The sequence below is a fragment of the Sturnira hondurensis genome, unplaced genomic scaffold, assembly GCF_014824575.4.
Source record: "Sturnira hondurensis isolate 20B ecotype Veracruz unplaced genomic scaffold, ASM1482457v3 Scaffold0007406, whole genome shotgun sequence".
NCBI classification, from domain to species: Eukaryota; Metazoa; Chordata; class Mammalia; order Chiroptera; family Phyllostomidae; genus Sturnira; species Sturnira hondurensis.
In genome coordinates this window covers 3730810-3757933 of record NW_028080037.1, presented here as the reverse complement: position 1 = coordinate 3757933, position 27124 = coordinate 3730810, and the positions used below count along the sequence as shown (strand labels likewise).

Below are 27124 nucleotides of genomic sequence, written 5' to 3'. Positions count from 1 at the left end.
GTCCTGTCTTCTCTCTGGGCACGACTTCCAGAAAGTCCATGTTTGAGGGGCCCTGCCGAGAGAAAAGGCAGGGACGAGACGGACAGATCTGGGAAGGATGATCCCGGCTTTGAGCCCTGTTTTCCATAAATCAAAGTACCAGCAAATAAGTCGTTTTATGGTGTTTGTGGCAGTGATGTCCCAGAAAGTCTCCATAGTCTGAAATGATAAAAAACGCCCTGTATTGAAACAGGGCTGCTCTTAGGGAAATCTCGGTGCCCCCGCTTTGCCGGTGCCGGTCCCTTCCTGGCCCTCCGTGCTCGAGTCACACCGGGTGAGCCCGGTTAGACAACTGGGTGGCAAACTTACTCTGACCTCGGACTTGAGTTTCTTTCGTCCACCTCCTTGCTAGCCACCCCCCGAGGGGCTTCCCTCACTGCTGTACTTCCCTTCTAAGACATCATGCAAGGAATTCGGCCTGCGGCTTCACCTGGCGTAGCACAAATTTAATAAGACGCTTGAGGGGCACTTCCACATACAGTACTTACTTTCTGCTGGTGAGAAAATACTGTATGACCGCAGGGAGACCGGGGGGATTATTTTAGGACACCTCACAGCGGGGCACACTTTCACGCACGACAGACATCAGGTTCTCCACGCCCTCTGTTAGAGAAGGTGAACAGGTTTAAACAGCGGCCGGCCCCTCTCTCATTTGCTTTAAGCAAACAGTTCCATGACCCGAGCTCACACCCCTTCCCCTGTTCTTTGCGAGTGAGGTTCAGAGTGTTGCCAGCATCCCAGGCAATCCATGGGGCGGGGGCGGGGCGTTCCTTTTTCAGTGATGGCTTTTTGTTTTTTTTTACTTTTTAATCTTTTTTCTACTGTATTTCAGTGTAGTATTATACAACGCTTTGTTTTATGTGTATTACCAATAGTACAGCAGTAACTCATGCTCTGCCTTTCGCAACGCAGACGTTCAACAAGCACGTGGGAAAGTTCAGCCAGTCCGTCTTCCATCTGAATTTAACGCAGATGCTGTCGGCGACCATGGAAGGGAAGCTGGTCGTCTGGGACGTAGACCGCCCACCGCCCGCTGCCTCCGCCTCCCTGGGCCGTCCCTCCATCAAACCTTGTAAACTGGTTCACGTGCAGAAAGAGGGGATCACCGTGCTTACTACAGTCGACAGGTGGTTAACTCAACTAAAAAGTAGCTAGAGGTGATTCCAGGAGTACTTGAAGGCCCTTTGCACGCACACCCGTATTCTGTACACACAAAGAATGTTCCCGGGGAAGTTAGCTGGGCACTCGGCCGCCCCAGAGGGAAGGGACTGAGAACCAAGATCAGGAGGGGGGCGTAGACCGGCTGCTTTTTATGGTCTCATTTGTGCTAATTGGTTTGCTTTTTTCTCTTTTCCTCATACGCCTGTATTTTTTAAAAATCCCTTTGTGTTTGGTGAAACAAAGAGTAACTTTTTTTTTCTGCACTAAACACTTATTTTGTGCCCTAAATTTTACATACTTTTTAAGAAAAGAACATGAACAACTCTAGTGTTTATTCTGCTTACAAAATGACCTGTTGTGAGAAGGTGAAATACAGAAGAGCTTTACAAAGCTCGTGACCCCTTTGATTCTGAGAGGCTGCGGGGGGCAGGGGGGGGTCAAAGATGACACTTAAAGGCCTTGCCTCAGAGAGCGTTCAGTCCCTGACCGAGTGGGCAAGTCCACCGAGCTTCGTCCGTCAAGCCTCCATTTTCCTGTCTGTGAAATGGGCACAACCACAGTATCTGTGTCAGAGTGCCTTATCGAGGGTTCAGGGAGAGGAGGCAGGCGAAACCCCTAGCGCCTGGTCTGGCACAGTGGACCCCTGGGTCAGTGAGCTGTTAGCCTGCTAGAGAAGTCCTGGCAAATGATGGGGAGAATTCCCTGATGGCCGGGACCCTGCCCCTATGGCTGGAGTCACTGTGCCCCTGCTTCCCCAAAGCCCCTCTGCTTGCTTTCTCCTTTCCTCTTAGTTCAGGGGCAGTGAGGCCCTGGCACGCCTCACAGAGAGACACGCAAGTGGGCGCCGTCACTCAGCAGCGTGGAAAGTCTGTAGTAGAATTGCAGTGGACGACCCAATCAACCTGGAATCAGCGCGGGTTAGGGCCCAGCAAAGTCCAGGCCTCGAGGCTCCTTCCACCCTAAACCAAACCCAGCCAGTGCCAGGAGCCCGTAGGGGAAAGGTGTCCGAAAACACTGGGCCCGTTTTTGCCCCTTCTGTCCAGCAGAGGGCAGTGAAAGACGGTTTAGCCAATTACTCGGCCCACCTGCCAGGCTTATTAATCAGAAATCTTGTTTAATCACTTTGCCTATATAAGAGGAAATTCACCCTCCCGCCACTGCATCCCCGTGATTGGAATTATGTCAGAGCCTTAAAATAAGCAAGCCCATTTGGGATGGATCTGAGGATCCATTAAAAACGGGAAATAAAAGCCATTTTGCCTGGCGGCTCTGCCTCCGGCCCAGAGAACGGGGCAGGGTTTTAGGGCCGCTCTCAGGGCAGCGCCGGCCTGTAAAGTGACGGGTGTCCCGTTGGCAGCTGTGCGATTTCGGTAGACTCTGTGGTCATCTGTAGTCTTACCGCAGAGAACGCACAGCACCGGGCTGGTCTCGGAGGGCGGGGACTGATGGAGCCGAGCGCCCGCACTGGGTCTGAGACGCAGCGGGATCCCTGCGCGTCTCGCGGCCGCGCAGCCCGGGGAAGGTTTCCAGACATAAGTATGCCCCATGCAATACTGGGGACACGCTTATACTAAAAGATTGCTCACCGTTTGTCTGAAACTCAGATTTAACCGGGCTCCCTGCGTTCGTATTTGCTAAATCTGGCAACCCCCCGCCTTGCTCCAATTCCACCACTTCTCTGAGACTCAGTTTCCTGGAAGGAAAGGGGGCAACAGGAACACCAGCCTCGCAGGACAGAGCCCAAACGAGGTGTTTACAGCGCCTGGAGTCCAGAGCCTGACACACAGTCAACCGCTCGGTGGATGGTCCTTGTTACTGTTCGAGGACAAACTGGTGGTGTTTTTCCACCGCAGCTACATCGTCACGGGGGACGTGAAGGGGAACATTAAGTTCTACGATCACACCCTGTCCCTTGTCAACTGGCAGAGCCACTTCAGACTCAGCGCTATAAGGTCGCTGTCCTTCTCGAAGACCCCGGCGACCCCTCCCACCGAAAAATCCAGCTACCCTACAGACTGCACTTTGAAAAGCAGTCTTTTCATTATCAGGTAAGTTGTTAACGAACCGGTGAGTCTGGTCATTTGGTCAGAAAACAATGGATGTCTCCTTTTGGTTTGCACGCCCTGGAATGTTCTCCCGGTGCCTGGAATGCGAAATGGAGGGGACTGGACGTCCCAGGCACCCCCTTCCCTGGCTTGGAAACGGATCCCTTTGGCTGCTTATCATCACTAATCATTTTTTTAAATGAAACATCATTTTCATATTAAGACTCTTTGGTGGCTGGGAGCTGGAAAGGGCTTGTCCCCAAGCTGTAATCTGCTCCGGCCGGAGTCCTTTGGTCTCTTCGTGAAGGGAGCTTGTCCTAACAGCACAGTTAAAGGCATTTGATAATTAATAGCCATAACATTTCAAGATGGAATTATCTGTGAGTCTGCTTAATTACCCTTGCAGTGTCTGCAGGCACAGCTCAAAGTGTGCACCAAACTCCATATTTGCATACACAAATGAATATTTGCATGTGCAGATTAGCTAATTGTACAACCAACTGTCCATCTGCATGCTTAATGACTCAATTTACATGTAGAAATGTGGGCTTTTTCACTTGCAAATGGAGGCTGTTGGGTATTAGTGGTATATTTTTGGAGACGCGGGGTTAATAATGTCACTAAATTACAGACGACAGAGGCGGTTCGTGGGCAATTAGGAGCAGCAGAACCGGCGGGCCGGGTCCCTGCCAGCTCTGAGGCTGTCTGGTCTCTCCTTGGCAAACAGGAATTTCATCATCGGGACGTCGGATGCCACCGTGTACCACTTAAAGGCAGATGAGACCAGACTTGAGAAGCTGTTCACGGAGCCCAAGGATGCCATTTGCGCCATCTCCTGCCACCCATACCAGCCCCTCGTCGCCATTGGGAGTTTCTGTGGGATGATCAAAGTGTGGGATTACGAGAAGAAAAAATACCTTTTCAGCAGGGTCTTTGAGAAGGGCCTTGGAGTCCAGAGTCTGACCTACAACCCGGAAGGTATTTTCATTTCATCTCAGGTTCCAAACTGAAACAGACCCAAGTGGCCGTGACCTTGGTTGTCACTGCCCCTGGAAGTCCCACCTTGACTCCATCCCCGCACCGGGCTGGACGAGTCACCTGCTCCCTCTGTCTGAGCTTAGTAGTCTCTGAGCGCTCATCCCAGGGTGCCAGGCTCTTCCGGTTGTTCTCCTTCCAGGGACCTTGCCTGTCACACTCACCACTGTCTCCTCAGCACCTCGAACACGGCCTGGCACGAGCTTGTGTGTCTTCAATGGCCGGAATCCTTTCCAACCTTTGTTCTCTGGCTTGTGACTGCAGGGGCCATTCTTGGCGCTGGCTTCACAGAGGGGACAGTTTACATCCTTGACGCGATGTCCTTACAAAACGAAACCCCGGAGCCTTTCAAATACTCCAGAACCTGCGTGACCCACATAAGCTTCTCCCACGACTCCAAGTATATGGCAACCGCTGTAAGTGTTTTCGCTGAGAGCTGTCCTGTGCTTCAGCGGCCCTATTTAAAACCACAGAGGGGCCCTGGCTGGGTAGCTCAGTTGGTTGGAACATCCCCGAATCCCCAGGGTTGCGAGTTCAATCCCTGGTTAGGGCACTTACAAGAATCAAGCAATAAATGCATAAATGAGTGCAACAACAAATCAATGTTTTTCTCTCTCAAATCAATCCATAAACTCTTTTTTAAAAAGAAAGGGGAGCTGGGGGTGGGGGATGTCTGCTAAAGGGTTCAGGGTTTCTTTCCAGGGTGATGAAAATGCTCTACAATTGTGATGATGGATGTACAACTCTGAATATACTAAAGTCCATTGACGTGTATGCTTTGTCATTGTTATTGTCATTATTATGTGAGTGAGCGGGGCAGAGAGGGAGAGAAACATTGATCGGTTGCCTCTTACATGTGCCCCAACCAGTGGGGGACGGAACCCGCAACCCAGGTTTGTGCCATGACTGGGAATCGAACCTATAATGTTTCGGTCTGTGGGATGATGATCCAGCCGTGCCACACCGGCCAGGGCCAGACTGCGCCCTTTAAATGAATCGTGTCGTGTGGGCATTATACACACATACGAAGGCCAAAGCCGCCCCACCCCTTCCCACCCACACACTGCGGTGGCCTCCCTCCCCGCTGGTCTCTCCCACTCTCTGACTGTTTCACTCTCAGCTGTCACACTTTAAAAAAAAAATATGCCTTTGAATGTGAGGAGCTGGATAAAGAGATGAGAGACAGAGGCAAAAGAGCCGGGGCCTCCCCAGAGAGTGAGGTGAGGACTGTGGTGTCGGAGGGACTCTCCCCGCGACGGCCTGGGCCACTTGCCTACTTCGAACCTTGATTTTCCCCTTCTGTACAATGGGTATCATTTTATCACGTGCTCCAACAGATGAAGATTTCTCTTTGGATACAACATTTTAACAGCAAAATTGGTATGGAAACCTGGTGATTTTTAAGCTGCAAACTGTAAAAAGGAATAACCTGTGTTCTTTTGCTCACATGCAGGACATAAATTTTACTGTGGCCATTTACATGCGCAAGGTCAAAAACGGGCATAGAGTCTGGGAATACCTGGCGAGGCTTCGTTCTCATCGCAAAAGCATCCGAAGCCTCCTGTTCGGGGTTCACCTGGACAACAACGAGCCCAGGCTGCTGAGCCTTGGGAGGGACAGACTCTTGGTGAGCTGCCCAGTTTCTGTTCGCCTGCCCGCCAGGACTTGCTTTGTTCTTCTAACGTCCCTGGTGTCTGGCACAGAACCCGGCCACAGTGTGTGTGTGTGTGTGTCAGAGAAAATGAAGGAACCGTGAAGTAGCGTGACCCCTCTGAGCTGGCACTTGGCGTTAACAAGGCTCTGACTCTGCGGAGGCCTCGCGTCCTGAGTGCAGAGGCTTCTAGGGGGCGGTTGTCGGGCGGCAGGGAGGTGGTGGGCGGAAAACCCAGCCACCTTCCCCTCGAAGAGCAGTTTGGAAGGCTGGTACCCACTGATGCTTTCTTTGTGCCCAGGGGTTGGGGGCAGGCTGGTCCCTAAACATGACAACTAATAGAGGAGGTCAGGTAAGAGGGAAAGGTAGGGACAGAAGGAAATGTGATTTACGTGATCAAGCCAAAGGGATTCAAAATCATTCAATCAATCAGGCTATGGATCTGTCCATTCTTCTTGACTTCCTTACTTCCCTCCCTTTCCTTACTTTGTTATATCCATCCACCCACCCACCCACCCACCCACCCATCCACCTACCCATCCATCCATCACCCTTCCATCCTGATGTGGCCACCAAACCTCCCTACGGGTGAAACTCGCAGGCTGCTAAGCTGTGCCGGTCCTGGGCTGAGAGTTAGACATGAGTCAGATCCTACCTCAGAGAGCCCCCTAGAGCATGGGAAGTGAAGCAGTGTGACGTGACTGTCAGAGTGCAGGGTTGGGAGTCAGTTGGACCTAAATTTGAATTCTTACTCTGCCACTTCTTTGGTGTGTGACCTTGGGCAAGCCCCTGGGACCACTCTGAACCCCGGTTTTCTCGTCTGTAAACTGTTCCGACGAGAAAGCCCGGAGGCGGTGCCCCAGGGCAGGAAGATCATGAGCCTGATGTGGCCTCGTGTTTCCCAGCGCCTCGCTTCTCACTGGGCTGGCAGTGAGCACTCCCTCGTAGCGGCCCATTAGGCTAAGGGTCCAGGCCAGTCCTCTCTCGTCTGAACAGGACCGTGGGGCCATTTCGTCCCGCTCGGTCTTCACCTGCGTCTCTCCGGGCTCCTCTGCAGATCGAGTATAACCTTGTCAAGAGCTACAAAGACCACCTGGAAGTCCTGGACATGCACAAAACGGACCAGGAAAACTACCCGACCTGCATGATCTGGTACCCACCCCTCACCAAGGAGCGCTTCCTGCTCATCTCCACCAGCGGCTACAAAGTGAAGCTTTTCAATGCCACCACCAAAATGTGCAGGTGCGCCGGGGTCTTCCTGCGCTGGGGGGCTTCCCGCACCCAGGGGCTTCCCACACACAGGGCTGACCGGTCCGCCCCTCTGTTCCAAGTCCCAGCCTAAGGGCCTGGGAGCAGCACTGACTGTGGCGAAACGGAGTCCCTTTCAATCTCCATAGCAGGGCTAGGAAGGGCCGGAGGCAGGGATCAAGGCCCAGCCCTGCACCACCCGGAGTTAAGGCCTCTGAGCTCAGTGCCTGCCACTCAGTGAAGGAACCAGACCTTCCCAAAGGCTCTGGAATCCCCTGTTCTTCTCCTGGGGACAAAAACAGGTATTTTCACTTGGACACTACTTTCACTGAACAGTCCACTACTTGGACTGTTTCACTTGGACTGTTCGTTTGTTCTTACTCCTGGTCCTGAGGGGTTTTTCGGCTCACCAATTGCCTGCCTTCCTTCACCCAGCACTTCTGAGCCCCAGCGCGAGTCAGGGGCTGTTCCAGGCGCTCAGCGGTGAGGACAGAAAGAGACCCGTGGGTTTTGCGCCGTAACGGGGGGAGTGGCTTCCAGGGGGATGGCTGGGCTGAAAGTCCACACTGAGGCCAAGAGTCCGTGGGACGTTAAAGCCATGAGCCAAGAGAAGGTTCTAGAAGGGAAAAGGAGCTAGACAAGAGGCCAAAGGACCCAGCCCAGGGCTTGCAAAGCTTGGCGTCGTGGAGCAGCAGCTCCATCCCGAAACAGGTCGGCGTCGGTGGTCGTGGCCTCTGTGCGGCTGTGCCCTGGAGTCCCCGCACAACCCACACACTAAGTACTGACCCCTCTGTGCCGTCCTTATGCCCAGACCCAGCACGGGCCTCCTCCTCCCAGCTCGAACGGCCCTGCAGGGCTTATCCCCCGGAGGTTCAGGGAGGGGACAGCAGGAGGTCCAATGAGCAGTCATAGAGCTTGACCCTTGAACCCAGCTCTGCCTGTCGCCCACTGGGCGCAATGGCCCTGGTGCAGGCCTGGCTCAGCGGTCCTACCAGTCAGCCCCTGAGGCAGCCGCTTCCTGCTGGTGGTTTGGCTGCCCCGTGGCTGTGGGTGGAAAGAGCAGGGCGCTGAGGTGGGAGGGACAGAGTGAGGTGACACTTCAGTGACCCCCCACCCCCCGAGAGGGGAGTCAGAAAGCTGGCCGACAGTAGCTGGCCCCAGGCCTGAGGAAGGTCATTTTTTGTAAAAGCATCTCAGGAAGACAAGTCCTCAAGAGGCTGGAATCAACCAGAGTCTTTTTTTTGTAAGTCCTTTATAAAAGAACACAGGGAAAGCTGGCTAAGAAGTGCGCTGCCCTGTGGCAGGGGCTGGAGAGAAATCCAGCAAAATTAAAAAAAAAACACACACAACCTATTAAAACACAGGAAGGAGAGAGTTGAAGGGAATGTGTGAAAAGGAGCTTTGGGGAAGTTTCAGAATCTTCGTGCATCGCCGTTAATGGACGCAGACTTTTGGACAAAGAATGTCCTGTAGACATGCCCAGTCCTGAGAAAAATCCGGGTGTGTCGAGGGGGGGTGGGGGCTGGGCCGGAGGACACAGGGCTTGCAGCTGTGCTCACAGTTACCGGCCGGAGACTCGGAGCTGCACACTCAGGAGTTTCTGCCCTTGGACATCAACCTGAACTTAGCAGCAAGCATCTTTCTCAAGAAAGAATGTATTGAGGAGAAATTCACATAACAGAGAACTGACCATTTTGAAGGCGAAAGAGCCAGTGGCCGTCGGTCTGTTCATGGTGTTGGGCAGCAGCCGCCTCTGGCTCCCCAGTGCCCCCGCCCTTCCGAGTAAAACCCCTCTCGAAAGGCGCGTTGTGATTTGCAGGAATAATCAAACCTCGTGACCACACCTTAATTGGAAAGGGATTGTCTTTTCATGATAAATCCAAAGCCATTTAAAAATGCATTTAAAAATATTTAAAAGAACGGGAAAAGGCAGTTCACGGGGAAAAAGGCCAATAAGCCTACGAGCAGATGCTCGCTGATGTATCAGAGATGCAAATGAAAGCCAGGCGTTGTCTGCCCAAATCAGATTAGCACAGATAAAAATGATCGATCATACCTGGTGCTGGGCCGGGGCCAAGGCGGGGGCGCTGATCCGCTGCTGCCGCTGGGCTGGAAATCGGGGCGACCTTTGGGAGAGCGACTCGTCACCCCCGGTAAACCCGATCGTACCTCCACCTTCGAGGAACGCAGCCCACAGACGTGCCTACAGCCAGCCAAGGCATAAGTCAAAGGATGTCTTGTTGGAAAATATTTTTTTAAACGGAAACAATCCAGATGCCCATTACTAGGGAATTAAACGGCGGCTCGTTTGTGCGCGGAGACATGACACCGCTTTTAGAAAAGAAAGGAAAAGATAAACTGTCTGCATAGAAACAGGGAACTATGTCCAAGATATAATGAGAAATAAAGCCCGCCGCCAAATCGGCATGAATATATTTTCATGTAAAACCACATTGATATAATTTGTATTTCTCCATATAAAATTATAATTACGTGGGTTAGAATATATCTATGTAAAGCTCTCGAGTCAGACAGCCCAGAGTATTCCCATGGTTGACTCCGCATAAAGGGCAGGGCGACGTGGTTCCTCCGACTGGATTTCCTGCTTGAGGCCGATGTGTCTGGAATGCTTCACGATCACTATGTCCTGCTGTTTCAATCAGAAGAGAAATGTTCATTTTATGCAACTGTTAGATCTCTTGACAGTGCTTGGGCGTAATTCTGAGAGCTTCTACTGCGCGCCAGAAGCTGTTCCGCGTGCTCGATGCATATTTACCTCGTCAGTGCTCCCCAGTCTCACGGGTGAAGTGCCGTCCTTGGCCCCGTTTTATCAACACGGAGGCTGAGGCCCAGGCTGCAGAGCTGGGTCTCACCTGTCTGTTTGCTTGTTTGCTTGTTTTTGATGTAACGTAACATGTAAATGAAAGGGCTGTTGGATGGATCTCCCGTTCACACATTTGGCATTTATATCAGGAGCACCCACCAGCTGCCGGCTGGGTGCGGGGGCCCGGGGAGAAAACATACCCCAACGGCGAGGGGCGCGGAATCCGATACGGAGAACTCACTGCTGGCCGTCCACAGGGCTCATCCAGGTGTGGCGGGCTGCGAAACACGCGTGATTTTGTGGGCCCTCCTTTTTTTTTTCCCTTAAAGGCACATAATTAAGAATGAAAAATGGCTTAGGGCCTCTTCCCAAAGCCTCGGAAGGTGTAAGCAAGGGGTGTAATTTTAGGCTTTGCCAGCACCAGGAAAACCCGGCTCTGGGCTTAGTCCTGTCTGATTTCTAACTAGTGTTTGAGATTGAATTAAAGAAGTCTGTCCCGTGGCGGGAGTGCAGCTCGTGGCCACGGGGCACGCAGACCTCGTTCCAGAAATGTGGGTGCTGCACAGAGGCCCGCATGTTGGGTGTCTGGGACAACGGACGTCTCATTCTAAGCTCTCAGCCTGCCACCAGGGAAGGGGTGTTGGCTGGCACCCTGTCAGCGCCTGTCACTTCCTTGCTGCCGCGCCGTTCCCACCCCTCGTTCACACACACATTCTTGAGGCACGTGTTTGCTTCACTCGCTGTCAAGGGGGCCAGCCGGAGCCTCCGCGGCTACAAGCATCCTTCACACGCAGCTTCCCGGGGGCGCTGGCTGCGTGGAGCCATTGCCCCCAATTTGTGGCAGCCGTGAACAGCGGTGGAGCGGGGTTCTCACGCGCGGGCTCCGCTGAGTGACAAGACAAGAGGTTCAGATGTTCACCGTGTCAGGGTATGGTGATGGGAGCCCGTTGGAAAGCCTGTGTGTGCTCCGACGGGTGGGATTGAAGACAGGCGCCTTGTTTCTCCTGCAGGAAGACACGCCTCGGGCCGGTGTTCGGCTCTCCCGTGGAGCAGGTCCAGCTCCTGCCGGTGAGCAAGGCTGCGGAGCTGCAGAAGCGCTACTTGGTGTTCATCAACAGAGACAAGGTACTGTCTCCGCTCTGCGTGGTTTGAGGGGCGGTCGGTCCCAAGCATCATAGCAAGGATGCTTGGGCCCTGGCTGGTGTGGCTCAGTGGGTTGAGCCCCGACCTGCAAACCAAAGGGTCGCCGGTTCAATTCCCAGTCAGGGCACATGCCTGGGTTGCGGGCCAGGTGCCCCAGTAGAGGGTGCATGAGAGGCAACCACACCTTGATGTTTCTCTCTCTCTCTCTCTCAAAATGAATAAATAAAATCTTTAAAAAATTAAAAAAAAATGATGCTCAGTCTCTTGGCGCAGCCCGGCCCCTTCCATCCGGGTCCACAGTGAGGTGAAAACCACCATAGATAAGTGACAGTGACTCTTAGAAGGTATTTCTGAGCAGACACACGGCCCACCAGAGGGTTTTCAGTTCCTGACTGACCTGCGTGGAAACTATAAAGATGGACAAATCAGTTACACTTAGTTGTGCGTTTAATGAATGATCAGCGTTGGGAAGCATAAAACCAGAGGAGGGTAGCGTTGTTCTGGGGAACAGCGGGCACCTGACTAGGAAGAAAGGAGGCACACTTCCCTTCTGTGTCCCCGCTGGAACCTGGTGTCTCTCTCCTAAGGGACCCTTCTGCAGGGGTCCGTGTGTGTGACCCCCCCCCCCCCCGCCCACCACCACCGCACGAAATGCAGCTCTCACACCCTGGAAGGTTCCTGGCACATGGGGCCCTCCAGGAGCACCTTGGGAGGTCACATGTGACCACGCCCCAGCCTGATGCCAAGCACACATTCCCTCCCAGGTTGGACTTCAGATTTTACCTATTGACGGCAACCCGCATAAGACGTCTGCCATTGTCTGCCACCCAAGCGGGGTGGCTGGACTGGCCCTCTCCTACGACGGTCACCACGCCTTCACAGCAGGAGGATGGGACCGATCAGTGGCACAGTGGGAGATTAACCTCAGGTGCGTGACGGGGCGAGGGGCGTGGCCCGTGAGGAAGGGGTCAAGGGCAGGCCCCTTCTTTCCACTCAGCAACGGCAGACAGGTGCTGAGCCCCGGCCACGTGCCCTGCACTGTGTGGAGGCTGTGGGTGCAAAGCAGTGACCGGGCCCTGCCTGCAGGCTGCTCCCGGGGACATCCCCTCCTGCGAACGAGGAGACAGAAGCCATCTCCTCTGACTCGGGGACCAGCAGTCGTTGTGGTCAAGTTGGTGCGATTCCACCTCGTTCCCCTGTGGCCCCTGGAAGGCCTCTCCCTCTGTCCTCTGCAAATCCACACCAGCCAGACAGACCTAGCCCAGACCTCAAGGTGTGTTACCAAAACAGGAAGCGACTATTTAAAGTATGTATTTTCAGCCTAGTCGTCTCACCCTCCTGCCCTGAGTGGAGAATCTCCACTTAGGATGAGTCTGGAGGATTCCACGGTTGGGCACCAGAGAGGGTGTGTCATTGAGGTCAAAGACACTCGGGTTCAAAGTCTGGACCCGTGGGTTCTCCTGTCTGCCAGCTGTGGGTCCCAGGCAGCTTCCCCAGCGTCTCTGGTTTTTGGGTTCCCTGTCTGTGAAATGGGGATGACAAGAGGGACTTTACAGGGTCCTCAGAACACTCTGCAGGGTAGCAACTGGAAAGCGCCCAGCACGGAGCTTGAGGTCGCGGTGAACGAAGGAGTTCCTTTCTCCTTCCTTGCGAAGCCATTTGCTTCTGAGCTCAGGATCTTTCTTACTAAAAGAGGGGCAAGCCCCAGGTGATCCCGTCAGCCCCTAAATTCAGGGAACCGGCACAGGGCAGGCGATCCCTGTCTCTGATCACCTGCTTCAAGCCCTGCCCCTCAGATGGCCCCTGCCTGGTGGTGTCCCTTCCTGAGAGGACAGGCTCAATTCGTCGTGGCTCCCAGGCAAAGCGTCCCCATGCCCCCTGCCAGGTACACGCCTCTCTCACGGCGGACATCACAGCATGTCCTCTCACCCTGAATGTAAGCTAATGCAAGCACGGGGGGTCCTGCTGTGGAGTTGGGGTGCTATCAGATCCCGCCGAAGCTCGGACCTTCCTCCCAGAGAGCAGAGCTTGGGGACTGGGGTTTCAGAAGCTGGAGGTGAGCCCTCCCACCGGCAAGCTGCTTGGTTCCTTGACACCTAGCCTGATACCCAGGACTGGTAGGAGACCAGGAGCTTCCCTTTTCGTTTCTGTCCACTTCTCAGTCATCTGGGGATCTGGAATGGTGGAGATTGGTGGGGGAGGAAGGAGCGGGGTGCCGTAGGCACTTTCCACTGGCTTTCCTGGGCCTGGCCAGAGTCCAGGCTTTTGAGAATTTCAATTTAATCTGTTGCGGGGACAAAGGATCGTTATAAACTAATTAGCACTTCATTGCTGCTTCTGGGGTCTTGATATGTTCAGCGCCTGGCTAATGGGAAGGAATGTAAAAACCCTGGAGTAAACAAACAGATTCGCCACTAGATCCAATGGCGAGTTGTGGGGGAAATAAAGATGAGAAACCCTCTCCCGTTCCGATTGTTTTAATCAGTGCTCCCCGGGGCCCCATGCTCTCATTGCAGCACACCCAGCCTTCCCCAGGAGGACCCCCTCCCTCTTTCCCCCAGAGTTCCTTCCGCGCACCCTCCCCCTCCTCCCCAGCCTGGCTAGCCTGCCGCCCTTTTCTCTCCGTGTCTGGCATCTGCCTTAGAATTCCTCGTCGCTTTTTTTTATGTTTAACCTCACACCCACCTGTAACCCCGCTGTCCTGCTCAAACAAGAGCAGAAAGACCCAGGTTCAAACCTCGCCTTTCCTACCTACTTGCTGCGTGACCTCAGGCGAGTCCCTTAATTTCTCTGAGTCTCAGTTTCTCTGTCTGTGAAGTGGGAGTGTTGTCGCCTGGTTCGGCAGTGGTGAGTTCTTGAGCTTTAGCTCATTTCCCAGAAGTGCTGTGTGTATTTCCAGCACGTAGTAGGTCTTCAGTAAGTGTATTTCTCTTTTGTGCCGAAGTGACCTCTTTTCTTTGTTGCAAGTGTTACAAACCCAGCTTAGGCAGAAAGAAGGACACTCTGGGTAGGTTGTCAGGGCCTCGGGTGACCGGCCTGCAGGAGGCGCAGAGACACGTGCCCTCAGCCCCCTCAGCCCCCTCAGCCCCCTCAGCGTGTGCTCTTGTGCTCAGCTGCACTGTCAGCTTCGTCCTCTGCAGGACTGGTTTTGTCACTTTGCTGAAACACAGACTGTCTCCAAATATCAAAACCTGCTGTCCTCCCCAGAGAGAGGGACAAGCCCAGCTCCCATCCCTCCGGCTCTCCCGTCACTTGACAGTGGCCAGGAAGCAGGGGCCATAGTGTATCGTTCTGCCCACCAGAGGGCTGTTCCCAGAGAATGCAGAGCTGTGACCCTGTGACCCTGTCCCCCTGGGTTCTGCTGGTGTTGACAGGTTCCTCCATGTGACTTCCGGCCTTCGCCTGGCCCTCCTCCAGAACCGCATGGCCAAACGCAGCCTCACTGCCTGTTGAGCCTTGCAGACTGGGCTTGGGTCTGGCCTGGGGGCCACGGAGAGGAACCCCCGCAGTTGGACACCTGCCTCGACGGCTCACATTGGAGCCAAGAGCCGGCTGAAGATTGGCCACCGGGCCCCCGGGCCAGCTCCAGGCCTTAGAGCAGCCTCCTCGTGCAGGGCAGGGCAGGGCCCAGCCAGAGGACCAGGCGCAGTCTGTGGCCACCTCTCAGAAGTGTAGGGGTACACCTGCACCCCATCAGCGGTGGTAACGACCGCGGCCGCCCTGCACCAGAGTCTTCTCTGGGCTGGACCCTGTCCAAGCGCTTCCCACACGCCGTCCGGTCTCACCCTCACAGCGCCCTGTCTCTGACCCCACCGTACAGGCCCGGAAACCGCACTACCAAGGGGCTGCAGACCTCCCCAAGCAATGGACGGAGTGAGGGGCGGGGCGGGGAGTCTCGCCATTCCCCGATTCAAGCCCACACCTCCACAGACGTTCATCTCGGGGCAGAAACGAAGGGCTTCGTGCGAACCCCTCCGTCATGTTCACTTACTTGATTCCCCCAGCAGCCCGTGGGGCAGACCCTGCAGCCATTCCCACTTTTCCGAGGAGGAAACCGAGGCTGGGGGAGGTTAATTCCTTGCCTGTGGCCACGCTGCTTACGTGCAGCAGAGCCAGGGGCCCGGAGTTTGGATGCTAAGCCCCTTCCCCGCTGTGGTCCACACGCAAGTGTGTTTTAATCGCCCACAAGGAAGCTAATGGCCTGATTAGCCGAAACCCAGTGATTGGATTATTACAATGATTTATATTGTTATTAGCGTTTTGTGGGAGGCGAAGTCAGTCTCGCACAAAAAGTAGGTTTCCCTACCTACAGGGCCTATTTTGGGAACCCCTGACCCGTGCGAGAGAGCAGAGGGTTATTTTTATCTGACCGGCATGGGTCCCTTGCGGCCTCGTCCATGGAAGCAATTAGTGCTGGCAGTTCACCAGGAGCACCCCGGGCCTTCCGCCCCGGGCACACGCAGCTCCAAAGTGACCAGGGCTCTGGCACACTGGTCCCTCCCTCAGCAGTGACGCGCTCCCCAAAGGCCCCGGACAAATGGCCCTTGTCCTGCCCTGTCATCTGCGAACAAATGTCACCGTCATTAAGCGGGGGCCCTGTTCCGCGGGGTGTCGCCTCTGCAGTTGAATGTTTCATTTTGAGCTGCATCTCAGAGGGCACATTCTTCACCGGTTTCCAGAAACCCCCAAGTCGAGGCTGTGCCGGCCGGCGCCTCCTTCGGAGGCCCGCATCGCCCCGCGGCCCCCCAGGGCTGAGGCTGCTGGCGCCCGGCGCTTGCTAACAGCCCTGTTTCTGCTACCCTTCCAGGGCCCTGGAGGCCGCCGTGTCTCTTGGTGGCGAAGACCTGACTCCGTTCTACAGTCTGGTGGCCGGCGGCAGGGAAGGACAATTCTACAGGGTAATTGTCCTCGGAGCAAACACTGCCGGGTAACACCTCACTAAGTTTGCCAAACCCACGTGCCAGGGGTTAGCCCCCTTGCTTTGTCCCAAAGAAGCTCTTTTTCCCACCAGGCCCCAAGTGTGTGCTCTCAGAAATGCCCTCGATGTCTTCACAGATGCTTCAGACTTGAGCCAAACTGCGCATTGTCTCTCTCTCTTATTTCCACGCAGGAGCTGGAGGATTATTTTTACTATTCCCAGCTCCGCAGCCAGAGCATCGACACAATGGAGGCCAGGAAAGTGTCGGAACACATCTGCCTGGCCGAGGTTCCCTTTGTCATGAGAGCGGTCGGCTTTTACCCGTCGGAAGAGAAGGTAGGCAGAGCGAAAACGGGGACGGCCGTGGCATGGGCCCCGTGTGCAAACGACCTCCGAGGGCAATCGGCATAGGTCAGCGAACGGCTTAACCTTATTGCTGCATAAATGGACGAGGAGGAGGGTTGTGGGGTGAGCCAGCGCACCCCTCAGGAACAGACTCCCCCGAAAGACATTCCTAAAGGGCAGACTCCTAACCGAAGCTGGGTGTGGGTAAGGGCATGGGTTTGGGAGTCAGACTGGCCGCCCCGCCCTGGGGGAGGAGGCAAGGACGTGATGCCCAGGAAGCAGGGGTCACAGGAAGGGCTGGGCCAACGCTCACTCTTTGGGTTATTCCTCGTTGCCACTCACCTGGCCCCTGTGGATGGGGCGCCTCTGGGAGGTGGGAGCTCGTTGTCATGGGGCTCAGGAGGTGTCATCTCCTCGTGACCTTGAAAAACGCCCCCAGCTGCGGGGCGGGAGGGGGGGCTCCAAATGAGGACCAGCTGTGGTTTGGGGTGAGGCGGGGGACTTGTGCATGCCGTTCTGTAATATTTGGCTTTTCTTAACTGCAAGCATGGAGCTTGTGTTGCTTTTGTATTCAGAACAAAAGCCGGGAAGATAGACTAGCAAACCCTACCCAAGCCCTGTGTGCTAACCTTCTCGGCCAAACTGAGGTCCCAGCTGGGGTGCAGGGGCCGCAGCCCAGTGGTACGGCCTTCCCCAGGCGAGCAGGAGGCGTCTGAGCCAAGGGTCGGGCGCACGTCCGTGAGGACCCCGTGGGCATCCGGAGAGCTGCCCGTTGTTGTATTTGCTCCGAAACACGAATGCCAGGAGGTGTTTCCATCCTGAAGGGGAGAGCGTGGCCCCCCTGCGCCAGGAGGCCTCCCCAGTCGCCCGAGAGTCCCTGCATAGTGACCCCAGCTCAGAGGTCAGGGCAAGACAAGCTGGTTTCTGTTTTTCACACTCAAAGCATTTTTTAAAAAAATTTTATTTACAGCCCTGGCTGGTGTAGCTCAGTGGATTGAGCCTGGGCCTGCGAACCAGATGATCGCGGTTCGATTCCCAGTCAGGGCACATGCCTGGGTTGCAGGCCAATTCCCAGCAGGGGACACACCAGAGGCAACTATACATTGATGTTTTTCTCCCTCTCTCCTTCCCTTCCCTTCTAAAGATAAATAAATAAAATCTAAAAAAAATTAATTAAAAAATTTTATTTACTTTATAGAAAGAGGGGAAGGGAGGGAAAGGAATATCAATGTGTGGTTGCCTCTTGCACGCCTCCAACTGGGGAACCTGGCCTGCAACCCAGACATGTGCCCTGACTGGGAATTGAACCTGCAACCTTTTGGTTCGCAGGCTGGCGCTCAGTCCCCTGAGCCCTCCCTGTGAGCCAGGGCCTGTGCCAGCCCCACTGTCAGTGTCCCCACGGCACAGTGATGCTCTTACTATCTCCGCCTTACAGACAGGGAACGTGGGGCTCTGGGAGAGCTGACGCTTGGACAGTCCCTCCGCCCCGGAGGGCAGGGCCAGGGTGGGCAGCCGGCGAGTGGCCCCGAGCCCCGTGTCCCATTTCTGCCCTTGGGTTCATGCCGACAAACAAGGAAGCCTGCACATCAGCGCGGCAGGTACCGGCCACTGCTGAGGGGTGGGGATTTATAAGGCGTTTCTTTCTCCTGGTTCTGTCTCCCTTGTCTGAAGTTTTAAATAGAAACCATGTCTTAATCTTTACTGGTTTTATGATGATGAAAGGATAGATCGTAGTGATGGTGGGAAAATATTCTGGAAAACACTAATATTATTTGCTTTGCTACTTGCCAGTTCCCTGGCTTCATCTCCACGGCATCTTCCTTTCTCTTTAAGAACTTTTATTGAGATTGGCCTGGTACCTAACCTTCCTCTGTTTAAAGTGCACACTTTGGTGGCTTTCAGCTTGTGCGCAGAGCTGAGTGAGCCTCCCCACCGTCGATCCCAGGGCACTCCCACTGCCCCCCAAAGAAGTCCCACCCCAGACCGGTGCGGGGAGGGGCGGAGACGAAGGGCTGGGACAGGCGCCTGTCTCCTCACTCGTGGAGCATGTTCTAGAGACTCTGTGTGTCGGGGAAGTGGGCGTAGGAGGAGGGAGAGTCCTCCCAGCCCGCACGTCTGTGGGACCAGCGATATGACCCTGGTCCAGAATGGGGGAGCATAATATCTAGATCCTGGGGGTGGGGTAGCCAGAGAGGACCCTGAAAAGTCCTTGGCACAGGGCAGGGACCCCACCCTGTCACCTGGATGTCATTGCTGTCACTGACAGAGGACACCTTTCCATGAAGGGGACACTGTGTTCCCAGCTCCACCCAAATCTAACCGTCTGGAAATGCAGGCCTCCCACCGCCAGGCCCCCCTGACTTTTCAAGAGAAGCTTGAAGCACAGACTGCTGCCTGAAGTCTGGTGAGATCTGGTCATTAAAGTGGGAACCAAACGAAGCATGTCTGCCAGTTGAGCCCTGGGAGCCCACGTGGGCGCCTTCCGCCCCCTGAGAGCACTGGAGCCTTGGATGGCGGGGCCGACCCCGCCCACCAACCCTCCTGCTTAGGGCTTCTCAGCCCGGGAGGAAGGCCCAGCAGGCAGAACAGAGGTCCCGAAAGAGGTCTGTGTCCTAATGCCTGGAACCCGTGAATGTGTCACCTTACGCAGCAGAGGGACTTTTGGTGAGTGTGATTAAGGGTCCTGAGAGGGGGACAGGACCCTGAATTGGCCTGCGGACCCTGTGTCATCACAACGGTCTTTGCAAGAGGCGGGCAGCAGGACCGGAGCGGGAGGAGACAGGATGAGGCGAGAAGAGGCCAGATGCTGCTTTGCAGGTGGGAGGGACCACGGGCCACCCCTCCAGGCCTGGCTCTGGAAGCCTGGACAGGAGAGGAAGCGATTCTCCACGATGGCTTCCAGGAGCGCGTCCCTACCGACACCTTGATCTTAACCCTTAAGACCCCTCACGGGCTTCTGACCTTGCAAACTGTGAGGTCAGGTGGTGCCCTTTGTGCCACGAAGTGTGTAGCCATTTGTTATGGCATCGATGGGACGTGCGGAAGGCGCTTTGGACGCGGGTCACAGGCGCCCCTGCCTCGCACCCCACTCCTCACACTTATTTCCCAGCCTGGAGTGTATTCCCTCTCTCCTGTTGACTGCATCCTTCGTGGCTGCCTCCCAGGCCCACCTCCTGCAGGAAGCCTTCCAGGCCCACCTTGCTGAGAGCTCCACTCGTCCCTGCCGCCGCTCTCCCGAATTAGAGCCCAGGTATCAAGCCCTGTTACAATCCCTGGAGGGCTCCTAAAAAAACAGAAAACTACCAGTGCCTGAGCCCCACCCCTGCCAATCAAACCTAGGGGGTGGAGCCTGGGCAGGGATCTTTTTTTTCTTAAGGTTCCCCAGGCACTTCTCAAGGGCCCCCAGGGCTGCTTCCTGGTGTTGTTTCCTGGGTCCCTTGCCCAGCACGCAGTGGGTGTTCAGGAACATCTGCTGATGGGTTGCCGTGTGTGCAAGGCCAGGCCCCTGGGGGCTCCTTTGTTGTCTTTGGGCCAGTCTGCTATTTCTGGATGGAGCCAAATAGGGACTGCATGTATAATGCACACATAATCACTCAGCGGATAATTTATGCCATTATAAAGTATAATTTATATTATGTTATAATGACTTGTAATTGGCAAGGGCATACCAAGTTTGACCGTACCAATGGTTACTGCTTGCCGAGTGCTTAGTATGTGTTAGGCATCATGTTTAACACTTTATAGCCATTGTCACAATCTCTTCAAAATAAGAGTCCAGTGCAGCCCTAGCTGGCGTGGCCCAGTGGACTGAGTGCTGGCTTATGAACCAAAAAGTCACCGGTTCGATTCCCAGTCAGTGCACAACCCTGGCTGGGTGGCAGGCCAGGTTCCTACCAAGGGGGGGCGTGTGAGAGGCAGCCACACATTGATGTTTCTCTCCTCACCCTTTCTCCCTCCCTTCACCTCTGTCTAAAAGTCAATAAAATCTTTTTAAAAAATAGTCCAATGCATATGTTTTACCTTTTTCAAGATGAGGACACTGAGGACGAGGACGCTAAGTCATGAGGTCACGTCAGACGGTAGCAGACCCAGGGTTGGAAGCCAGGTCCGTGGTCAAAGACCCTGCTTTAAGCTCCACTCCCCACTGGCTCGCCGTGGGCGGCCAGCCGCCCATGCGTATAATAACACTATTAAAATTACACAGTACAATATGTAAAGAATACACTCCTGCGTAGTGTTTTATTTATAGATAAAATTGTATGTAATTGAACATGCAATTGTATATAATATAAACTCAATAAATGCTATATATGAAACAGTGTTACCATTTAAAGCTGCTTTTATACTATCAACTATAGTTCATGAGGATTCTAACCAGTGATGTGATTTCAAAAGACCGTTCCCGTAATGTCCCACTGAGAATATGTGGCTTCTTTGAAAATGCTGGGTGATTACTAAGACATGGTGTTAAAAGAAAATAAAGGGATACAAAAGTGTGTGTGTGTGTGTGTGTGTGTGTGTATGAGATACACATTTTGCAAAAAAAAACCCCCCACATATATCTTATATACATGGGAAAAAATGCCCCCAATTTTTCACTTGTGATGGGATTGTAAGAGATTTTTATTTTTTTACTTGCTCCCTGGGGCGTCCCAGGCAGGCTGACGCTGGGCAAAGCTTCACACCGGTGTTCCTCCAACTTTTGCTCTGCATTTATGGGGTGGCCGGGGAGAAACTGGCAATAAATAATGGATCAATTTTGTGTACAAATACAGACTCACTTCCTAATTCATCCCACAGGGCAAAGTAGAGTTCGTGTGCTGGGGGGGGGGTGCATCATCTCCCACTTTTCTGTGGCTCTCATCCCCTCTCTCTCTGTAACTTTCCGACACCCACAACTTATCAGGAGATGTATTAGTTTAGAATGTAGGCACTAAGACAAATTCCTCATTCCCAGCCCTTTGCCTGGGGTCATTCGGGTTTGCGAATTTCAGCCGAGCGCAGAAATACCGCGCAGGCCGATGGTGGCGAGGAGTGGCGCCATTGGGTTCGGTTTTTTGTAAATCCTTCTCTCTTTCTTGCGCTTTGCCCATCCCATAAGGAGCGTCGTGTGGAAACCTGCACTTGCACTGAGCACGGCATTCCCGTCAGAACCCACAGGCCTGGCAGCACCCTTCGCTCAGTTCTAGAAAATTTGGAAAATACACAAAAGGGTGACTCTCCACCTCAGGAAGAGGCCCTCGAGGAATGAAGAGGGCCATGTTCCCTTTCCTTCTGTTTCTGGGAGAGTTTGTGAAGAATTGGTGCCCCTCTTAAAATACTTGGTAGACTCCACCAGCGGAGTCTTGGCATTACTAATTCAGTCTCTTCCTTGGTTACAGGTCTGTTCAGGTTCGTTGTTTCTTCTTGGGTCAGTTTTGGGCACGAGCACCTTTCTGGGCATTTGTCCATTTTGTCTGAGTTACTTGATTTGGGGGTGTATGCCCTTTTATTTCTGTAGGGTGGGTCTGGTAAGGTCTCCCCTCTTTCGTTCCTGACTTTAGTAATTTAGTCTCTCTCTTTTTTCCCCCCCTTGGTGAGTCTGGCTAGAGATTTGTGAGTTTTTGTCAATCTTTTCCATGAATGGTAGCGTCTTAGGTGTTCATTTTAAAAATTGTACCACATAAGCTATACATGCCTTGCGTATAATCTCTTATCTTTATAAAACGCTGCAGAATCAAAGTGAAAAGCAAAGAAAGGAAAAAAGGAACTGTGGCACAGTTAATTGTCCTGAGAAACTTGCGAGGCCCGTAGGTCCTACAATTGCCTCCCACAGTAAATGCTTAGCTCATTCATGTAAACTAATTGCTGGCTTCTCGGGGATTCGGTCTTTTCTATAAGATGAATGTCGGCCTCAGGCAGCAAGGTGGTGGCTGATACAATGTGTGACCCTTCCGTGAAAAGCAATAAAATGAAACAGGGTTCGTGCTGCGCTCACACCAGTGACAAATGGGGCCCGGCCTTCGGGCTGCCGCGAAAAGCCCCACAGCCTGGGCGGCCTGACACAGAGGAAGTTTCCCCTGTCACCCAGGTCTGGAGTCAAGGGGCCTGTGGGCCGCGCGCTGGGTGAGATCGCAGGGGAGACCCTGGCTTGCCTCTCCTAGCTCCTGGCAGCCACCGGCCGTCGGTCCCCGGCATTGAATCTCTGCAACTGGCACTCCACTCCCTGCTCCCTGTCACCCCAGGGCCATTTTCTTCCCGTGTGTCTCTCTCCTCTTCTTATACAGACACCAGTTACAGGGGATTGGAGGCCCGCCCTGCTCCCCTGTGATCTCATCTTGACGACCCCTGCCTGACCCTGTTTCTAAACAACCTCAGGAGCAGGGGGGCTGCCAGTTCCACGTTTCGTTCTCGGGCGGGGGGGGGGGACGGGCGACTCGTGTCCTGAGCTAACTGCGGGCATTCATCTGTCGCTGTCCGATTCAAAGAAATATATCCAAAGCGCCTCTCTATTTATCCCGGTTTTTCTTTTCCCCTTTTTTAAAACCTCTTTCCTAGATCGAAGACATGTTTAATGAAATCAGATTTAATGAGTACGTGGACTCTGGAAGGATGATTGACAAAATCAACTTACCAAGCTTCCTCAAAATTTACCTGAATCACCGGCCCCCCTTTGGTAACACCATGGACGCCATCCAGAGGAGCTTCAACATCCTGGGTCGCACCAACTCCAAAGGACAGAAAGTCATTCAAAGAGAGGACTTCCTGAAACTGCTTCTAACGAAAGGTGCGGGCACACACAGGGGTATCTCGTAACCTCCTCAGTCCTTTACCACAGGACAGAGGTGAGCTGGGGGGCACGTCCCTGGTGTCTTCGATTTGACCAGGACTTCTGCCTGAGGGACACACTTGGTGACCCACACAGCTGGCAGACCGGGGCCAATGGGAAGGAGGCCGGCCCGGGGACCTGCCGGTTCTGTTCACAGCTCCCCAGGCCTGGGAACTCAGCGTCCTCACTTGTCAAAGATGAGATGCGGCTGGGACGTGCCACCCCACCAGAGTGGCGCATTGCCTTTTCCCCTGCTGTCGTCCTCAGTATTTTATGCGAGGCCGTCAAGTCGGCTCTCCCCGTGGGTGACTGTCTCGTTGTGGTCAGATGCGGGGAGCCAGTGTGAGAGTGTGAAGGAAAGCCGAGGGTGGTGGCCTGGATCAGAATTCTGGCCGATTTCTCCCTCCCCGCCCCAGGGTGCGTCCCAGGGGCGGTCCCGTGTTTAACACCCCCGCTTAGGAAGCGGGGCTCCCTCTCTGGATTGCTCTTGCATCGAGGAATTGTTCCCTTTTGGACCCCCACTGCGCTCGATACCGTGCTTAGTCCCGAGAGCTGACCAGCCACCTTTCCCCTTTGCGGTCCCCAGGCGAGCACATGACGGAGGAGGAGATGTCTGACTGCTTTTCGACGCTGCTGGGCCTGCAGCCCGAGGGCTGGAACTCAGAGCCTGCGACCTCCAGCAGAGGTACAGGGTTGAGGGGGCGCGGCACTGCCCTCTCTCTCGGCTGTCACCACAGACGTGTCCATTTCTGCCACAGCAGAAGAGGACTTGTCGGGAGGGGCCTGAGTAGGGGAGGTGGCCCCGGGCTGCCCTCTGGCTGCCAGTCTTCCCCGCTTTTCACGCTCACTTGTCTCGCCTTTCCTGAGGACCCCACACCTCCCGCTGGTCCCCCGGAGGGAGGACGTGGCCCTGAAGGTGGGGTGGCAATGCAAGCTCAGTAGGGAGCAGGGAAGACCTGACCCCAGCCCGGCCGGTGTACAGAGGTATCCAGCGACAAGCCCGGGACGCCTGGCCGATGGCCCCGTGGTGGTCAGGGCCAGCACGGCCACTGCAGCTGCAGTCAGGAGCAAAGACTGCTCTCGGGGCTGCCCCCTCCCTCTCCGTGCATCGCCTGTCCCCAGTTTCCAACGACACAGAGCGCCTGGGCCCAGTCTGGGCTCCGGTGTCTGACTGCGTCGCTGCTGACCTGCGCGCCCCGCCCCACCCCTCTCTTGTTTACTGTGGGGTCTCGGAATGGAACTTCTCCGGCTATTCAGTATTTATGCCGTGCTCCTAAGTGCCTCGGAACAAAGAGCCCGCCGTACCACGCCCTCAGGCTTTCCGGGGGGGGGGGGGGGCTCTCGGAGNGGGTGGGGGGGGGGGGGGGGGGGGGGCTCTCGGAGATCCAGGGGGCCAGTGGTCCGGACCGCTAAGGGAGGGCTGTTCACCGGTTTCCGCATGGCAGGTTCCAAGGAGTGGAAGCCAACCCAGAGCCCACAGCCCCTCTCACCTATTAGTATCCTTTCCTTGTATTTTTTGGAAAACCGAGGCTGGGTGGGAAACCTAGCACTTGGGAAGACATTTGTTTTCTTGTTTGCCCAGGTTCAGAAATGCGCTTTGAAGAAGAACTTCCAGACGAAATCACTGCAGAAATATTCGCGACTGAAATTCTGGGCTTTACCACGTCCCCTGATGTCAGACCAGACCCTACGACAGGCAGTGAGGCTGCCAGGAATGTCTGAGGCACAAAGGACTTTGTGTGGGGTTTTTCCACCCCCAGCCAGGCAGTACTTTCCCTCCCCCGCTCGGATATCCAGAACGCTTAGGCATTAAAAGCAGTGGAATTCACAAAGCTGGATGTTTAGTTGTTTGCCAAACAGACAAGCAAAGCAAGGCCAGGCTGCCTGGACGGGGGTTTGAATGGGACACAGCGGTGGTGTGGTCCCTGGGGGCAGGGGGGGCCCTGGCCAGCTGCAGGCCCTCTTAGTGACACGTGTGACCTTGTTCCCCTCCTTTCTGTTGAACCCCTGGCTCCTTGGTCTAACGTGGCCTCCTGGGGACCGGATCACCCCCACCTGCTCTTAGGCTGGGACCAGGGGGCTGGGTCTCTGGGCCCCTGAGAGTCTCTTGCTACGGCTTCCAATCAGCAAAACACCCGAGCAGTCCTGTGTGGCCGTGACGAGGAGCATCACCAGTCATGCTTAACCCAGGCGGCAGCTGTGGGAGAGAATGCACAGAGTGCCCCAGAAACCACAAGGCCAGCCCCCCGGGCAGAGCTCCCCAAGCAGAGTCCCCGAGCTTCCCACCCCCGCCCCTCCCCCACCCATCTGCCCCGCCCCCCCCTCCTCCCACACAGCAGACACCATCTGTCTTGATCCTTTGCCTTATATGCCACTGGGCTTCAGAACCCTCTGCAGTAGGCAAAAGCAGTGCCAGCCCCGCAGCTCCGGGGTCGTCCAGGGAACCTCACTCAGTTTTCAGCGCTGTTTGGACCTTAAAAATAAAGCACTGTCATCATGTCTATGGGTGAAAGTTGCGGTCCGATGCTAGAGTTTTGTCCTCAGTTGCCAGCCCCTCACTCAGGCCAATGTGCCAGAGGTTCTGCTCCACACCCACTCAGGCCAGCACCCCCTCCCCCACCCACCCCAGGTCCTGCCCCAGGAAGCAGCCTTTCCGGAACGTTTCTGGTCCCCCGCCAAGGTGCGCTGTGCTCAGGAACCAGGTGTGCGTGAGAGAGAGGAGAGCAGTGGGCCCATCGGTGCACGGGGTCCCCACCCCCTCCCCTCCACAGCCGCCCTGCCGGCACAGGGGGTCTCCAAAGCACCCCGCCAGTGGGATGGGACCGGCGACCCTGAGCCAGACTGTGTCACTGCGACCTCGGGACAGACAGCGTGGGCCGAGCTTCTGCAGGCACCGACGATCACATTGTGTCACCAGAGCTGGTTTACATTTTGTCCTTTAAAAAAAAAAAAAAAAACACCAAAAGGAAAACAAGCTCTCTGAATCAATTCTGCAGCTGCTGAGGGCTCCGGAGACATATTTCCAAGCCAGTTAAAAAGTTCCTGGGGGCATTTTAGGAGACAGGAAACCCTCAAATGACTTGTTCTCTCAAAAAAAAAAAACCAAAACACAAACCCTCAGAGTTGGATGCAGTCTGGACAGCGACCAGCAGCTTCTCTCGTTGCATCCGGCCCACTCTGATTTCACGCCCGCCAACCACGTATATTAGAATAACTGTCCGCAGAAGAGCTGACCAGGGGCCCCGTGCGCCCAGGCGGACACGCACCCTCTGCGCAGAGCCGGCTCCCCGAGTCTCCGAGTCAGTGTGAGGTCCTGGTTATGCCCTTCGTCCCGGGAGGCCCAAACAGCAAGGACAGCAACATCGGCGTCCGTGACTTCCCACTCCGCCCCCAGCCCCGTCCAGCCCGTGGGGCCCCTTCCCACAGGTGCTTTGGTTTTGGTGTCTCTGGGTGACTCGGACCGAGAGCTGCTCTGTGACCCTTTCAGCCCCAGGAGAGTGCTTCCACCTCCCTTCCGGGCAGGCCCAGCCTGCTGGCCACACAGGTCGTGGGGAAGGAAGGACGTCCATCCGAGGGTGGCCTTCCTTCCAAGTCAGCAGAGGGTCCAGGCTGGGTCTCCAGCAGAGCAGCGACGCCAGAAAGGGAGGCAGAAGAGACTGAAGCCGGGGCTGTGGGGTTCGTGTATCACATCTCAGGGACGAAACACTGGCCACCAAGTAGCACATGGCGACGCCCCTTTGCAAAAAAAAAAAGCAGTATTTCAGATGAGGCCTCTGGCTACCGGCCGGCCCATTCCGGTTGGTTGCTTGCGGGCTTCAGGGGCCTGTCCCACAGCAGCCAGGACCACCAAGAGCCTCCTCCATCCCCCGCTCTCCACTCCAGACCCCCGTGCCCCTCCCACGGGTGC

At 54.9% G+C, this 27124-nt stretch overlaps 1 protein-coding gene across 4 annotated transcripts in view; it reads left to right on the top strand.

The window, feature by feature from the left end:
• The window catches only part of CFAP251 (cilia and flagella associated protein 251), a 43714-nt gene extending 18669 nt beyond the window's left edge, over nt 1–25045 (top strand). The window contains exons 10-22 of one of the 4 annotated variants that reach the window (XM_037052009.1): nt 952–1166; nt 3054–3248; nt 3973–4223; nt 4545–4696; nt 5734–5907; nt 6989–7173; nt 11014–11128; nt 11911–12074; nt 15954–16044; nt 16257–16400; nt 22947–23175; nt 23804–23902; nt 24800–25045. In XM_037052009.1, coding sequence (XP_036907904.1) covers nt 952–1166; nt 3054–3248; nt 3973–4223; nt 4545–4696; nt 5734–5907; nt 6989–7173; nt 11014–11128; nt 11911–12074; nt 15954–16044; nt 16257–16400; nt 22947–23175; nt 23804–23902; nt 24800–24939 — 2154 coding nt within the window. In that variant the 3' untranslated portion in view covers nt 24940–25045. The other 3 variants (XM_037052011.1, XM_037052010.1, XM_037052012.1) reach the window with 3 other exon arrangements.
• The last annotated feature ends 2079 nt before the right edge of the window (nt 25046–27124 follow it).